General features: G+C 36.7%; 1 protein-coding gene across 3 annotated transcripts in view; it reads left to right on the top strand.

The window, feature by feature from the left end:
- VPS41 (VPS41 subunit of HOPS complex) overlaps nucleotides 1-18,267 on the top strand; it is a 194,022-nt gene that overhangs the window by 18,865 nt on the left and 156,890 nt on the right. For all 3 annotated transcript variants that reach the window (XM_037837118.1, XM_037837116.1, XM_037837117.1), the window contains exon 3: nucleotides 13,421-13,528. In XM_037837118.1, the coding sequence (XP_037693046.1) occupies nucleotides 13,421-13,528 (108 nt within the window). The remainder of the gene's footprint in view (nucleotides 1-13,420; nucleotides 13,529-18,267) is intronic.

Below are 18,267 nucleotides of genomic sequence, written 5' to 3'. Positions count from 1 at the left end.
AGAGGTATTTAATCTCTTCTCAAACATGAAATAATTTCAAGGACTTTACTGTTTTCCTTTTTCATACCAGTAATTAATGTACAAATTACAAATAAATGTTAATTTGTTCTGAAAATTGAGTTTGCAGGGCCTCTATTTGCTTCTCCTGCTAAAAAGTGATAGAGCTTTATTTTTGAAAATTTGTTTATAAATCAAACTTACACTGTTTCAGAATATCTACCCCCTTCCCTCTATTTGGAGAATACCCCAACTCCCCCTTTCCCCTCCCTCTGTGTCTGCAAAAATAATACCTAGTTTAAATGATCTCTGAGGTTCCTTTTCGCTGATATTCTGTGATCTGGATTTTCCAGAGTGGAAATCTAAACGAGAATGTCTTAGAAAAGCTTCTTGCTAAACTCAGTCTGCTGTTACTGCGCACTTTTGTTTTCACTGGTCTTTATTAGGTACCCACAGTTTTGTTAGGTGAAGTTCGGAACAATGAAAAGGCATAAACCTTTTCTTCTTAGGATCTTGTGATCACCAAGGGATATTGGAAAGAAAGTTAAAGAGGGTTATGTTGGCTTTAGAGGCAGAAATTGTCCACCTGAATAGCATATCTTGAAGATTGGTTAAGGTTATTCCATATGGCTGGAAGGAAATGAAAAGCTTATTTGCTTTTCTCACTTTTTTTTCTCCTCTATATATTCTTATCGCTTTCCCAATATAAAATAAATGATGGGAGTTGATCCTGTTTATGACATGTGGCTTAGGGCATGGGAACTTTCACCTTATGTTTTTCCTCCTTGAATTGAACATGAAATTCGGATACTTCAGGGCAAAGGAGAGACCAGGGTTTATGAAGACTGCATATCTTGTGAATCTTAAGTAGAGCTCTTCAATTATTACAGGCTCAACTTTTTCTGACTTTTCTGGTCAAAGTTGTTACCATAGGGAAAGCAGCTTTGAGAGATAAGAATCTTTTTTCAACATCCTCTTGGAAATTTACTGAACTATGTCTTTAACAATAGTATGTATTTTTTATAAGAAATACATGTTTATTTTAGAAAATTTAGAAAATATTGGCAGTAGCTCACAGCAGTAATTTTTTTTTCCTATCTTTAATGAGCACAGCAACCCTATGATGTAGGTCTTCTTATCACCCCCATTCTACAGATGAAGAAACTAAAGCTTAGAGGTTACTATTCTAAATTTTCCTCCCACATATTTATATAAGTTTCATGCAGACTGTTTTATAATCTACTTTTTTCACCTAACAAGACATGGTGAGAACATTTTCCTTTGTTATTAAATAATCTTTGAAACCAGGTTTTCATGCCTGTGTAATATTGCATTTTGTGAAAATTTATTTAATTCAGTGTTTCTCAACCTTGGCATTATTGACATTTGGGGCCAGATATTACTTTGTTGTGGTGCTGTCCTGTGCATTGTAGGATGTTTAGCAGCATCGCTGGCCACTGCCATCTAGCTGCCAGTAGCACCCTTCCCTCCCCCAGTTGTGACAAGTAAAAATGTCTCCACTGCCAGAAGAATGTCCCCTAGGGGAACAGAATCAACCCTGGTTGAAAATCATTGATTTAAGCATATGTATTCTATCTACATGAAAAAGCAGATTCATGCCATTCAGGTTACATTGATCAGCTCCTAATTTCAGCAACTGTTTTTCTGTTACTGTATTTTTTTCAGTAATAGCAGTAGTGCCTGCAAGTTGAAAATTAAGCAATGTTCTTTGCATTCATATGTGAATGTAATTGCTTATCCATCCTCTATCTGATTGGGAGGCATTCTGGGAGCTTTGACACAGTTGTTTTATTGTAGATGAATTCCATTATCTCCATGTCACTTTCTTAAAAAGTTTGGTCATTGAGGCAGCTATAATATCTTGTATTATTAATGGAAAACAGAAGTTACTCTTTGAGCTTCTCTATGCAGTTTTCTTGATATCTTTTTGACACTTTAAAAGGAAGCCATCTTTCCTACCAGATAGTTATGTTTTTGAATAAATAAAACGATCCCTTAATAATAGAACTATAGTATGCAATGATTAATAGTTGCAGTTGCCCTTTAAAGGAAGTAGCATTCCTTGTGGTGGTTGGGGGGAGTGAGCAATACAAACCAAATTAAAATCATTAGTCCTTGATTAATTTTGAACCTTAAGTTTCTTATTAAAAGGCTAACGCCCTACTTGGGTAGTTTCAGTTAGCTAATGCTAATTGTAGCGTTAGCTTTTCATAAAAGAAGCTTGTATTTTGTCCAAATATTATGGACAGGCAGGGTTGCATTTTAGGGAAGGAGAACCCAATAAAAGTCACCACACTTGCCTAGGGTCCCACAACTGGGATAGAAACAGCAGGAGGTACAAGTTGGCCTCAACGGCTTCCTATCGAGTAGTCTTTGCTTTAGAACAGTATCTCCTGTGAAAGAGGCTGTCTGGATTAGCAGAAGCTGTAGTTCAGTCTCAGTACGTGAGCGCAAAGTGCTGCCTTCTGTTCTGGGGAGGAATTATTGTGCATAAGGTTGACATGCTCCAGTCAAGGTTCTGGCATTTTCTGAGTAACTTAATGGAGGGTGGTTGATGGTTCTATCTAGGGCCACTTGGAACTTTAGGGATAGCTCTGGTAAGAAAAGTCTCATGGAGAGCTTAAGGGTAGGGCAGGAATGGAGACAAAGAATATAGAAATTGGCTCAAGAAAGTTTGGCCATACGTTGTATTACCTAATTGCAGTGAGCTTGTATTCTTTCAATGATAACTTTAATAAAAAGTAATAAGACTTAAGAAGTGTGACCATGAAGTCCAGGGGAGAGACAGGGCAATAGCTCAAAGGAGAACTTCTCCTGAAGTTGTCCTTCCTTTAGTCTTTGTGTTTGTTTATTTTTTTTTTTCATTTTAAAATATTGCTAACTCTGAGCACTCTATTGAAGGTGACGTGGTGTTAATGTAAAACACTTGGCACTTTGCTAAATCAGAATACATAATTGGGCATCTTTTGTTTCAGTATGGACACATAATTTATTAGATTGCGTGGCTTATAGACAGAGTCCAACTACAGTGTGAAAGAAATGTAAACTTCCAACAGTAAGCTAAACACTATCCTCAGAGATTTTCGTGGTTGCTTTTTCAGAGTGTACTAAAACATATGGAAGATATTGCCCCCTCTTCAAAGACCTAAAGTTCTAGATGAGCAGTTGTAATAATTGAAAAAAGAAAGTTTATTTGTTACCAGTTGGTAATTCCATGGGACATTAAGTGGATAAGGATTCTCTCAAATTCCCTTCAACTGGGTGTATGTGGTTATTTTATTTGTTTTGGAGGAGGTAGCAATTACAAAGATTATGCTTAGTACTGCTTAAGCCAGTTGCTCAAATACTTGGTCTCACTACTATCCTATGTCTAAATACATACTTTGTATTTCTTGTTAAATAGATTCTTGAACCATCAATTTTTGTCTGCACATTTTGAGAGGGTAGAGTTCTGCCACTGCCTTAAAGCAGTAATCCTTGGGAACTTCAAGTTCTTGATTTTAATCATTCCCTATGCTATCATCACTTGATAATTTAGTGAAAGTCGCATTTAAATAATGATTCCTTATTGATGACCCCAGGTTTCTTTTGTGATTCTTTAGAAGAAATACAATATGCAGGGGAATGAATGGCTGGGGAGAGAATCAAGGTAAATCTGCTACTTCCTAGGTGCGGTTGTGACAATACCTTTTCCAAAGGTTATTGCAGGAGAAATTAGGGTCTTTTTTCAAGTGTGTGTGTGTGTGCATGTGGTGTGTTTGTGTGTGTTCTTTTCCTCACACACAAAAAGAGCCGTGTGGATATATGGAAATAACCTATATTGTGCTTGGGTATTTACTGGAATGTTATAGTTTTAAATAGGTATGTATACATGATAATATATAGTTTTTGTCTAGTTATGTTATCTTTGTTCTTAGTAGCCTGTGGTCATGACTAGCTCTATTTCTTAAACAATTATTCTGATTTTGAGATGCAGATTATGTGTTCTCATTGATTTACAGTATAATTTCAATTATGCTTTTTAAGAAAAATTCTTGTATTTGGCACCAACTCTTTTATTTTTCTGTTCTCCCTCCATCTTCTTTAATGTAGTGATAGAAAAGAAATATTTTAAAAATCATGGGGCTCCTATGAAGTGAATTATTTGTAAAGAGAAAGTATTTTTTAAAATGAAAATTTTCTAAAATTCGGATGTTCTGATAATGGATTTTGATGCTATTTTTACATCTTAAACTTGTCAGGCTGACTACCAGTTTTGACTATTCCAACTCTCCTAAATGTAATTGGAGTTCTAGAAAGAATGTTTTGGAGGAGGCAGGCTTTTATTTTATACTTTCAAACCCATTGTTGATTATTGATCTGCTTTTTATTAATGCAGGTTTTTTTGTTTTTTTTTTTGCTGTGTACATTCAAACTGCATGAAAGCCTTTTTTTTTAATTTTTTAAACAGTGAGGATTTTTTGAACATGTTATTGTTTCCTTATTGTATCTAGCTTTACAGCATTGAGTATTAAGGGATCTGCCCCTAGCCAGATGTAGTTGATGACATGAGACCAAGTGAACTATCCATCATATTAAAATTCCTGGAGGTTCACTGGGGTCTTTCTTGCAGGTGAAGTTGGATGGGATAAAGGCCCTCTCCATAGAGTGATATTGCAAATTGTCTAGGAATGTTCAACTAGTGGTATTTTCTACTAGCCTAACTTGGCTTACCATCTAGTGTAACTATTATCATTTTATTTTGCAAAAAGGACTGGGTTTTAATAAAGAAACAGTGCTCCAGAAATAAAATTTTAATAAGTTTAAAAATTATATTAATATTAATAATAGAAAATGCAAAGATCTTTTTGTTGACCCCAGAATTCGTGTGACAACAAATTTTTAAAAAGTAAAATTCAAATCTCCATTTTGGCTGTTAACAATGGTATATAAAATGTAATGGTGTGTGAGAGATGTTGATAGAAGCAAAACAGGATGGAAAAAATTCAGGATCTATTGGTTATAAACACCAAAATTTTTTGTTGTACATAAATTTTAAACAAATTATTACATGAAAAGAAAAGTGCAGTATTCTTGTTGATATCCAAATCCAAGTTAGGTACCAAGATTCCTACATGAAACTTTACCCTTGGCTATAGTAACAAATTCTGCAACAGATTTCCAGGTTGAAATACTTAATTGCTTTAATTTGTTATCCCCCCACTTGCTTTTCTCCCCTTTTAAGTTCAGAACTCACTTAAGAATGGCAGTGATATGAAATTAATTTTCAGATAGTGTTCTAGAATCCTATAGGATGATTTAAAGGACTTGTCTTTAATCAAAAGTGCTATACGCTTAGTAAAAATCCATGTTAGTTGAGGAATTGATTCTTTTTAAAGGAAAGCTGCAGATTTTTCTTGTATGGGTAAATGTCACTCTGTTCATATCTTGGCTTAGCTGCAAGTCAGGACTTGTACTATTCCACTAGGTTGTCATAGAAACACAGTTAACTGTCATCTCAACTCAGACTGTTGATGGTTTTATTTGTAGGTTTGCAAGATAATTAAAATTTAACAAAAAGTATTGATTTGCTTTTTATTAACACTGGGTTGTTTACTATGAAAGTTTAAACTTCATGAAAGCCTTTTTCCTGTTTAATTTTTTTTTTTAGATTGAAGTGAAACTTTATATTAAATTTACTAGATTTTTTTATGTTTTTTATTTAAAATGTGATATATAGTCTGCAGCAGAATAACCTCTGTGAATTGTGTTTTTGATTCACTTTCCACTTTCTTTGTTTACAGCAGGGAAAAAGAACCTTAAAAATTCACCTTTAGTCTGCTTTTAACTTAACTTAAAAGATACCTGTCAGAAAATCATGAAATGGAACATCAAGTGCCTAATATTGGCATTTTCATTTTATTTATGGTTTTCAAGCCTAGCACACAAATGCTTCAGTGAACTGTGCTGTGAAAGTATTTATTTTTGTATATTTATGTGAGAGAAATTATTTAGTTTTCACTTACAAATAAGACAGGCAAACTTTACTTACAGTAACTTTATCTAATGGTCCATGGATGAGTGCTTTAATGCAAAATAGTCAAAAGGCTAGAATTAACTTTTCACATTGGATGCACATTTGATGCCCAGACTGGAGCAACTAGTGGCATCTTATTATAAAGACTAACACTCAGGATTCAGTTTATATTTAGCACATTTATTTCAGAATGCATCCATCATCCGTGCCACATTTAATGTTAACTTTGTAATGATTTCTGTTTCTTGCTTGCAGATAGATAAGTAGGAGTGTTGTTTTTTTTTTTTGTTTTTTTTTTTGCTTTTCATAATCTTCCTTTTTCCAAGCTTCTTTAAACGTGGTAAATAAGCTGTTTGATGTCTCATATTAACAGCAGGTCAGTTTTTTGTTTGTTTGTTTGTTAATTTTTTTAAATTCAGATTGTTCAGATACCATACAACTATCCAAAGATCCAAAGTGTACAATCAGTTGCCCACAGCACCACCATACAGCTGTGTATCCATCAACACAATTAATTGTTTTTTCAATTTTTAGAACATTTTCACTACTCCAGAAAAGAAAGAAAGACAAAAAAAGGAAACTCAGATCCTCCCATACCCCTAACCACGCCCCCCTCCATTATTGATTTATAGTTTTGGTATAGTACATTTGTTACTGTTGATGAAAGAATGTTAAAATAGTACTAACTGCAGTATATAGTTTGCAATGGGTATATATTTTTTCCCTATATGCCTCTCTATTATTAACTTCTAGTTATAGTGACATGCATCTGTTCTAGTTCGTGAGAGAGATTGCTAATATTTATATAGTTAAAATATTAAAATGTTTTTTACATTTTAATTGTCCACCGCAAGATTCACTGTTTTATACATTTTAATTGTCCACCGCAAGATTCACTGTTTTATACATTCCCATCTTTTAACCTCTAACTTTCCTTCTGGTGATATGCGTGACTCTGAGCTTACCCTTTCCACCACCTTCACACACCTTTCAGCACTGTTAGTTATTCTCATAACATGCTACCATCACCCCTGTCCATTTCCAAGCATTTAAGTTCACCCTAGTTGAACATTCTGCTCATAATAAGCAACTGCTCCCCATTCTTTAGCCTCATTTCTATGTCCTGGTAACTTATATTTCATGTCTATGAGTTTACATATTATAATTAGTTTATATCAGTGAGACCCTGCAATATTTGCCTTTATGTGTCTGTCTTATTTCACTCAATATAGGGCCCTCATGGTTTCTTCATCAACCCATTTCTTTTAAGATGGTTTTGTTCACACACTATACATTCCATCCTATGTAAACAATTGTTGGTTCCCCGTATAGTCACGTATTTATGTATTGACCACCATCGCCACTCTCTATGTAAAGACATCTCCATTTCTTCCACAAAGACGAAGGAAGAGTCAAAGAAGGCAAAGAGGCAAAAGAAAAAAAGAAAAACAAACAAACAAACAAACAAAAACTTGATAGCTAAAACGTGACAAAAGGAAAGCTAGCATTAACCTAAAGTAGAATAAAGAGTCAGACAACATCACCAATGCCAGGAGTCCCATACGCTTCCCCTATTTCCCACCCCTCCCCATATGCATTTAGCTTTGGTATATTGCCTTTGTTACATTAAAGGAAGCATAATACAATGTTTCTGTTAATTCTAGCTTCTAGTTTGCATTGATTGTATTTTCGTCCCAATCCCACCGTATTTTTAACGCTGCAATGTTGATATTCATTTGTTCTACCTCATGTAAAAACATATTTGTACCTTTTATTACAATCATTGGGCACCCTAGGTTTCCCTGAGTTACACAGTCCCAGTCTTTATCATTTGTCTTTTGCTCTGGTGTCCCACATGGTCCCAGCCTTCCTCTTTCAACCATACTCACAGTCATCTTTGTGCAGTGTACTTACATTGCTGTACTACTGTCTCCCAAAATTGTTTTCCAGATCTCTCACTCCTTTCTTTTCCCTTCTGTCTGCAGTGCTTCCTTTAGTGTTTCCTGTAGAGCAGGTATCTTATTCAGAAGCTCTGTCCATTGTCTGTTTGTCAGAGAATATTTTAAGCTTTCCCTCATATCTGAAGGATAGTTTTGTTGGACATAGGATTCTTGGTTGGTGGTTTTTTGCTTTCAGTGTCTTAAATATGTCACCCCACTTCCTTCTTGCCTCCATGGTTGCTATTGAGAAATCCGCACATAGTCTTATCAAGCTTCCTTTGTATGTGATAGATCGCTTTTCTCTTGCTGCTTTCAGGATTCTCTCTTTATCTTTGATGTTTGATAATCTGATTATTAAGTGTCTTGGCAAAGGCCTATTCAGATCTATTCAGTTCAGGGTACGCTGCGCTTCTTGGATCCATAATTTTGTGTCTTTCATGAGAGATGGGAATTTTTCATTGATTATTTCCTCTATTATTGCTTCTGCCCCTTTTCCCTTTTCTTCTTCTTCTGGGACACCAGTGACACGTAAATTCTTGCTTTTCGTTTTGTCTTTAAGTTCCTGGAGACGTTGCTCATATTTTTCCATCCTTTTCTCTATCTTTTCTTTTGTGTGTAGGCTTTCAGGTGCCTTGTTCTCCAGTTCCTGAGTGTTTTCTTCTGCCTCTTGAGATCTGCTGTTGTATGTTTCCAGTGTGTCTTTCATCTCTTGTGTTGTACCTTTCATTTCCATAGATTCCACCAGTTGGTTTTTTGAACTTTCAATTTCTACCTTACGTATGTCCTGTGTTTTCATTATATGGTTCAGCTCTTTCGCGATATCTTCCCTAAACTTTTTGAATTGACTTATTATTAGTTGTTTCAATTCCTGCATCACAGTTGAAGTGCAAGTTTGTTCCCCTGACTGGGCCATAACCTCATTTTTCTTAATGTAGGTTGTAGTTTTCTGTTGTCTAGGCATGGTTCCCTTGGTTACCGCAATCAGGCCTCCCCAGACCAGAATGGGCTCAGGTCCCAGAAGGAAGAAATATTCAGTATCTGGTTTCCCTGTGGGTATGTCTTAGAAATTGCTACACCCTGTGATGCCTCAGGTCACTGTGCTTTTCTGCCCAGCAGGTGGCACCTGTTAGCCTATAATTCTTGACTGGTGTAAGGAGGTGTGGCTGTTTTTCCCCAAGTTCTGAATGAAAGGCAGGTAGTAGAGCTGGGCCCCACCCCTTTCCTCTTAGAGAAGGTAGACCCCCTAGGGGGAGGTCATTAGCATTTCAATGTCTCTCTCTGCCTGTGCTATACCCTTGTCTGGGTCACAGTACTGGGAACTGAAAATGGCTGAGGCTTTCTCCACTGAGCTGAAAAAGTAACAGAGAGTCCCTTCAGAGCTAGTCCGAGGCGACCCTCTGGCTCTCCAAGGTCAGTTGTCACCCAAAGCCTGTGTCTGCTTGTTGGGGATTTGTTCCTTGTAGTGAGCAGTTCACACTCACTAATTAAAATCCCAGTTGGAGCTCAGCTGAGCTATATTCACGTTCTTGGAGAGAGCTTCTCTCTGGCACCACGAGGCTTTGCAGCTCGGGCTGTGGGGGGAGGGGTCTCCCAACTTGGATCCGCAGTTTTTACTTACACATTTTATGCTGTGATCTCGGGCATTCCTCCCAATTCAGGTTAGTGTACGATGAGTGGATGGTCACGTTTGTCCCCCCGCAGTTATTCTGGATTGTTTACTAGTTGTTTCTGTTTTTTTTAGTTGTTGCAGTGGTACTACTTAGCTTCCACTCCTCTCTATGCCACCATCTTAGATCCTCCCAGCAGGTCACTTTTTAACTTGCAACTACTCCTTGGGTTGGGTTGATTATCATCAGGTACCCTTTAAAAGAAATGTGTAGGTCCTTTGGATAACCAAGCTATTAAATTTCCTTTTGTTACTATTAATTGTTAACATCATTCTTGTGAAGTTAGTGGGAGGTACCATCTTTCATTTAACACGCTAGTATTAAATAACTACTAGCTTGTGTATACTTGGGTAAGAACATTTATGACAGCTCATCAATAGACATGGAATACTGATTTTTTTAACCAGATTTATTGCTCTTAAAGTTTTTTCCTAACATGGTAGCTTGTCTCCATCATGGCCCCCAGAGATCCTCACCTCCTCATGCACTTTTGTTGCCCCTGCTTAACATTGAGCTGTGGCTGACCAGTATGATCAATAGAATATTGAAGTAGGAGTATGTGACCTCTGAAGCTAGAGGTTAAAAAACATTGTTGCTTCTGCCTGACTCTCTTTTGGACCACTCATTTTGGTGGGGGTGGGGAGGGTGGGGGCACCTGTCATCTCCTTGGGAACACTCAGGCAGCTCTGTGGAGGGGTCCTTGAGGCAAGGAACTGAAGCCTCCTGCCACCGTTATCGTTTGAATGATGCACGTTGGAAGCAGGTACCTTAACCCCAGTCAGGCTTTCAGGTGACTGAAGCCCCAGCTTACATCTTGTCTGCAACTTCATGAGAGACCTTGAGTCTGAAGCACCCAGCTAAGCCACTCCTGAATTGCTTACTGACAAAAACTGTGTGAGATAATACATTAAACTAGTGATGTTGGCTTGATTAGTAAGGCAGCAATAGGTAACTAATGCACCTAAGTAAATACACTTTTCAACGTTTCCTTTCAAACGAGTTTATGCTTATTTGTAGACAAAAATGGCAGAGACATGTTGTCTATAGAACCATTTTCATGGAAGATCATGACTGAGTTTCAGATTTGGCTTTGCCTTCTACTCCGTTTATGTCTTGAAATTAGTTAAAATTTTCTTATCCTAAGTTTTTACATCTGTAAAATGGGGTAATTATATTTAGTTTTTCATAGTGTGGTGTTTTTTTTTTTTGTTTGTTTTGTTTTGTTTTGTTTTGGGTCAGGATGAAATGAGATACCTGATGTCAAGCTCCTAGCATGATGTTTGATGTATCCCTTTCTTTCCATTGCTCTACAAGTCAGCCCCTTTCTATGTGAAGATGCAGTTCTTTGCCCTACAGGTAAAGACCTCTATAGGCATTTGAATTTGCAGTCTCTTCCTGGTGTGTCTTATTTGATTTACAATCTTCAAGACACCAGCCCATGTTACTCAACAAGTCATTTTTCTTTTACGTAGTATTATTTTTACTATTTAGGTGTGATTTTCTTCATATTTATCTTGCTTGGGATTGCAGAGCTTCTTGAATCTGTGGGCTGATGTCTTACTAGTTTTGGAAAATTCTCTGTTGTTACCTCTTTAACTGTTGCTTCTGTCCCCACCCCGGCCGTTAGCCTTCTGTGACTCATTAAATGAAACAGTCTAACATTGTTTCACTGTGTTTCACATGTCTCATACATTCTTTTCTTCATTTTCCATCCATTTTTCTTTTATAGACTTGCTTTTGATATTTTTTATTGACCTATTTTCCATTTCACAAATCCTGTTTTCCATTTCACAAATCCTGTTTTCTATTTGCTAATCTTGTGTTAAATCATCTATTGAGGTTTTAATTTCAGTTCTAAGATTTTCATTTGATTCTTTACAAATTCTTTTTTTCTGTTAAACATTTCTATTGAATTTCGTCTATATTTTTTCATCTTTTCCTCTGTTTTCTGGAACACACTATTATTGATAGTTATTTTAAAGTCCTTTTCTGCTAACTCCAATTTCTGGGTCACCCATGGGTCTGTTTTTATGTTATGTTTTTTCCTTGATTTTTGATCATTTGTTGCTGTCTTGTAGCATGTCTTGTAATTTTTATTAAATTCTTGGCATTTGTGCATTGAAAATTATATGGCTCTAATAGTATTTTTTTCTCCAAAGAGGAGTCACCTTTTCCTTTACTGGACAGATAAAGTTGGGGGTTATATACCTTAATCCAAAAGGGTTGAACTGAGTCAAGGTTGGATTGAAGTTTTGGTAAGCTCTTTTTTGTGTTCCCTGGTGACTAAGGGTTCCAACTGACAGCCTGTGATATTCACTAATACCCCATTTCCTGATGGCTCCTTAACTAAAATGCTTATGTTCTTGGCACATCAAGACAGCTGGTTTGCTTTTTTGAGGCTTTCTGTTCAGTTTCTTGACCACATATCCATGGAGCTTTAGAAACTGGTGGTTGTCTGATGGGGAAAACTGCCTGTGTAACAAGCTCACTTGTTTTCTTTTCTCTTCCTTTCTCTTCCCTTGGGATCTTGGTTCCTTAAATGTCCAATTTTGGCACTCCATCCCTACAAGCACCAGAAGGTTTGCTGCTTTCTCTACCCGCTGTGATGACCGTTTTCCTAGGTAGAGCATGGATTCTCAGCCTCTTGCCTTGCACCCAGAATTGGTAAATGCCTCTAGGAAGGAAGTGGCTGCACAATGTCTGCTCACCTCTCCTTGGTTTCACCACTGCTCTAGAATTTTGAGCCTTCTAGTTCTGGTTGCCTTAACAGCCCTTTGATACCCTTAGACTCATGTTTCATATTTCTTCAAGCCCTTCTAGTTATTCTGGATGTGCTTCAAGTTACTCTAATGTTAACTAGAAGGCAAAGACTATCCAATTATTTTTGAAGGAGACGTCAATGTGTAAATTATTTTTGTGAACTTCTGTTTTGGCTAGCTTTGTCTTATCACTCATTACTTTCTGGATATGGTAAAATAAAATCTCTTTCTGAATCACTGTTGTGTAATTTTACAACTGCACTTGATCTGTCACTTCCTGGCCACTATAATCAGTATTGATTACTAATTTTATCCCATAACTATGAAGATTTCAGAGTATTCTATGTTACTGTAACAAACTATGAGATTGAACATAGAAAGTTAATGATAATCATGTAAAATAATTAAGAAATTTTTAAAGGATAAGACATTTATTCTGATGAAAGTAGATAATACATTCTCTAGCATAAACTAAATAAGTAATGATTATACATGGATCATCAGTTATTTAAAATAAATATGAAGAGATTTTTATTTTGCTTTACATAAAATTTCCAATTTTCCTTTCCTTTGATTTTTTTGTAATTATATTTTTCTGATTAAAAATCTTATTAGATTTCTCAAAATTCATGTCTTTTTGAGGTTCATTGTATTCCCATGTCACTACTGCCAGGTGTCTATGTTCACGTGACCACAGTGACAGGTATTTTGCCCACACACCTTTTATTGGGCCAGATAATTATGCAACTTTTTATTCTAGTATGCCAAAGTTGATTAATTTTAACAGTAAACATGTATACTCCTGTTTTCAGCTTTTGAATTTATTCTTCCAGTAAAGTTGTAGCAGATGGTGCACCCAGGTGGAAAAATGAATGAAGATACTAACTTTTTAATGAGTGGTATTAATGACAAGATCTTTTGAGGGACTCATCTCTGGTTCCCTTTAACAATTGTGGTTTGGGTCTTTGACTATTTGAAATGAATGCCTGATACCTGTCATTTTCTCTGCATTTTGTACAGGAAGAAGAGAGTGAAGAGGAACCCAAACTGAAGTATGAAAGGCTTTCCAATGGGGTAACTGAAATTCTTCAGAAGGATGCAGCTAGCTGCATGACAGTCCATGACAAGGTACGGTAGCTATTTGGGAGTTTTCGTCTGTAAGTTGTTTCTATTGTTGAATTTATTTATAGTTTGGAGTCCTGATGCTTTTGGTGGTTTTTTACAGTGATTGTATCTCCCTGCTTCCCTGTCACTCTTCTTCCTCACCAATAAAAAACAAAACAACAAAAAGTATTATATGTAAATGTACACACACCCACCCCATCCCCACTCTCAACATATTCCTAGGGTGTATCAAGTAGAATTTAGACGATGATAGATGTGTACGATTTTCAGAAGTGGTTCTTGGAAACTCTGTCACTTAATCCTTAAATGATAGGTGTTTGGTAAGGAAAGTGTTAAGATTAGGAACAGATTGCAGTCCATTGTAAGCAGATTCTTACAGTCCCTCAACATTTTAATAGAATGTTTGCTTTCTCCCTTGCTGTACCAGAAACCATCTCCTTGGAGGCTCATGCCATTTGGCGGCGCCACCATGTACCCCACCCAGTTGCTGCCATCTGCCAGCTTCTTTGTCACTTTTCCTCACTCACTGAAGATGGCCGTATAGTTGGTCAACCTAATTTAATTTCAGTGACCTTCACCTCTGTCCTCTCTTCATCTTCCCTCATTGTGGCCACACTCTGAATGGTGTCAGTACCTAGAACTTGAGGAACTTTGTCCTCTCATACACTTTGTGATGACTCCTTTTATCTTTCTAGATTTGGTATTCATTTTTCCACTAAATCTGTTCTTTGACCTTACAGAGGCTTGATCTCTAATCCATTCATTTTCCTTTTCTTCTCTGTTCAGTCTTTATCAGATCTTTGATTATTCTAACTCTACTTTACCATCTTCAGTTCTCTTACATCCCTGTCTGCCATACTCTCAACTATAAATCAGTGCTCTAATAACCAAGACAGACTCACACCCTTCATCCTTCATCAGCTTTGTCCTTCATCAGCTCATTTAGTTCTCAGCCCCCCTCTCAAATACTCTCAGAAGATGAGAAAATTTCTATTTAAGAAAATTGAAACCATCACACATCAACCTTAATTCCTAACTCCTTTCCCAACTCATCTGAATCTATGCCCATCCTTACCCACTTTCCTTCAATTTAAGAGGCAGAGGTTCCTTTCCTCTTGTTTAGGGACCTTTTTTCCCGTACTTTCGTCCATCTCCTAATCTCAGTCCCTCCATTCTCTCCTAGAACTTTGCTCCATCAGCCCCCTCTTTTGTTTCTTCAACCTTCCTTTACTGCCTTTTCCCTTTGAGTGATTATCAGGTTTATCTCACATCTTAAAACAAATCACAAAGCTTTGTGGCCTTAACATCTCCCCTGTTCCACAGTCCTGTTTTCTCCCTTTGTTAGGTGAGTGGTGCAAACATTACCATAATCAGTTTTAGAAAGAACATCTTTATTCCCCTGTGAAAATTCCACATGCCTGTTCACCATACCTTCATCCTCTTACCTAATCCTCGTCCCAAGCAACCCTAATCTACTTTCTGCCTCTGTAAATATGCCTTTTTTGGACATTTCATGTAAATGGAATCATACACTATTTGTTCTTATATGTAGCTTCTTCCACTTAGCGTAGTGTCTTTGAGGTTCCTCCATGGTGTAGCATGCATCCATACTTTATTCCTTTTTATTCCATTGTATGGACACACCACATTTTGTCTATTCATCAGTTGATGGACATTTCTACTGCTTTTAAAACTGTGGAACTGCCCTTTATTCTCAGAGCTCATGACACCATTATCTCAGTCATTCCCTTTCTTCTTTCACAATCACTTACCTCCACTTTCCTTTTCCATATTGGTATTTCCTAGAGTTTGGTCCGTGGTCCTCTTTTCTTCTTAATTTGTACTTTTTCTTGGTTTTAAATTTCATGATTTCTGTGACCATCTGTATGCTGACTTTTGCCAGAATATCATGCTTATTTATCCAAGGGCCTTGTAAAGATCTCCACCTTCTGCTCTGTTTTCACCTGAAACTCAACATATTCATACTGAACTCATCTTCTTTTCCCTTGAAGCATATTATCTTTCTATGTTTTTTTTAATCCCTTTTGGTGAGACTATCACGTCTGTCATCTAAATTAAAGACTCCTTTCCTTTCCCTCCACCTAGTCATTCCCTAAGTCCTGGTGATTTTCTTAACATCCCTACCCTAGCTTGGGCCCTTATCCCTCATCTTTTCCTACCCCTACTTTGTAATTAGAGGAATCTCATGTGCCTCTAATTTTTCCACTTTAAGTTCATCTGCCACATGGATCCCTGAATGTTCTGTTGCAAATAGACATTTTAAAACCCTTCTATGGTTTTCATCATCTACTAAATAAAATCTAAGCTCCTCAGCATGGTATGTAAAAGACTCTTCAAGATCTTGCCTCCCACATATAATTTTGGCTTTATGTCTTTCTGCTTTTTGCTCTGTGATGCTCTGGCAGCAACACTTGGCTGTTTTTACTCACAACATCCCTTCCAACTGGATTCCACCTGCTATCTCACCTGCTTGAATTGACTCTCACCCTGAGCCTCTCTCTTCTGTTAGTTCAGGCATTCATTTATCCCTAGAACTAGAGCATAGACTTCTAATGTGTGTTTTTCTTCAGATGGGCTTGTACTCCAGTCCATAACACATCTATTAAGTAAACTTCCAGAAATTCAATTCTAATCATGTAATCCTTCTTCATAGAATTCCTATTGGCTCCCTGATTTGGATGGCTTCATGATTTGGACAACGCCTCCCTTGAGCCTCCCAGTTCCCCACTGTCTGCTTTTCCGTACTTTCCTACCTTTTATCTTTCCGTAAATATTCAAATGCCTCTTATGAGGCAAGTTTTCCAAACTTTTCTCCTGTCTCTTCCCCTGGGCACAAATGGGATTCTTCAGCCATATGTAGCTACTTGTAGTTTCTCTACATTGTTCTGTTTTTTATGTGCCTCTCTGCCTTTGAGAAGTTGTATCCCCTCTGCCTGAAATGGCCTTTGTCACAGGCCTGCCCCATCTGCCTCGGAGTCTATTTGTCTCACTCCTCCTTCCAAGGTCAGCATAGGGTTTTAGAGATACCTTCATTTTTAGCATATTCCTTAAGTTTAAATTAATCATTTTTGTTTCACATCTATCTCACTCATTAGACCATGACCCTTTTAAGGAAGGGGATCATGTTCTCTAAATCTTTGAGCCACAGTTGTTCATTGCCTAAGCATACAATAAATGCTTTTTGCACGTTTGTTGAATGAACCAATTAACAAGTGAAATAGTGCAAAGTTTGCCTGCTCAGAGATTAAACTGTATCAACACCATGCTTAACTTGGCTAGAGTGCCTGACAGTTTGGAACTATAATCAGTGGTAATTTTTAGAACACACACTCTCAAGCTGAGGTCCATGTTTGTACTTAAGTGACTAGCTATCCAGTTGAGAGTATCTTGGCTCTTTATTCTGCCTCTGTCTCAGTTACCCCATTGGGTATTTCCAGGGAAGTCGTATCAGTTCTGGGAACTTATTTCCTTATCTGTAATTGAAGACATTTCCTGCTCTAAAGCTTTGAATACTATAAAACACTATGCAGATGATGGATGATATGATACAGCTGACCAAATTTAAAATCTGCTTCTTTTTGGTCCAAAGGACTACTTATCACCTCTATTCTATTTGTTTTGCATGAAGTCAACAGTCAGATCATTCAGAGTAAAATCAGTTATGCTAATAGATGGTTCAGAAAGATTGGATGTCCATTCTGAGAGTTTATAAAATTAGTCAAGTTTCTGTACTCAAACGTGAAAGGGGCTATTTAAATTTAATATTTTAATTCTTATTCTTTGTCCTGGATGGATGCTTTCAGATTTTATGTATACACTCAGTAGTTACACAAGCTTAAAGCTTTTGATGGCTACAAGGAGAGTCAAATGTAAAGGATTTGCATTTATGTTCTGTCATGTCATGTTTGTTGCTAATTTTGCATTTTTTGGTTGTATTTTAAGTAGTTGCAAAGCATTAGCAAACTAAAGTATGACCCATTCGTAATTTTACTTGTTAAATAAATTTTAAGGAACTAGTTCTTAAAGGGTATAGCAATTATTTAATCCAAATGACGAAATGTTTTCCTAAGCAAAAGGTAGTTTGTCATGAAAATCACCATGGAATTTTTCTCAAAAATGTTCTAAGGCAATTACAGTTTTAGGTCGAAACTCTGTAAAATCAGAATACTTTTATGTTGCCTTTCTATCTTAAGTAGTAAATTAATTGAACTAATAATTTTGAAAAAAAAAATATGGAATAGAGTTAATACTTGGGCAAAGTACCCTGCATAAAACCTGTAAAAGTTCGGCGAAGTAAAGTATAATCAGAAGTTCAAAAATGGGTTTACAGAAGTGCCGTAGAATGAAGTGGTATTAAAGCCATTTTAAGGATTCAAGCTCCCTTATTTTTCTAACAAGTGAAATACAGTATTTATGAGGAGAATCAATACTGTCAGATTCTCGGGGTGCAGTGAGGTTTTAAGACCCGTTCTTTTACCAGAGATAGCCTCAGAATGAAGTATAATACGCTTGTTTTTAGTTAGTATTTTGTGGTGTTTTTTCTATTCAAACAGTGTCCAATTGTCAATGTGGAGAAAAATACCACAACCCTTGGAATCCTCTATTTATGATTAGAATGTTGTTGTTTTGCTTTGGAAGAAACATCCCTGTTTGGTTTAAATATTCAGACTAATTTCCCCGCAGAATTACCTTTCCCCCTTTTCCCTTCCAGTGCTAAAGCC

Source organism: Choloepus didactylus, chromosome 5, assembly GCF_015220235.1.
Source record: "Choloepus didactylus isolate mChoDid1 chromosome 5, mChoDid1.pri, whole genome shotgun sequence".
NCBI classification, from domain to species: domain Eukaryota; kingdom Metazoa; phylum Chordata; class Mammalia; order Pilosa; family Megalonychidae; genus Choloepus; species Choloepus didactylus.
This window is presented reverse-complemented; position numbering and strand designations above follow the sequence as displayed.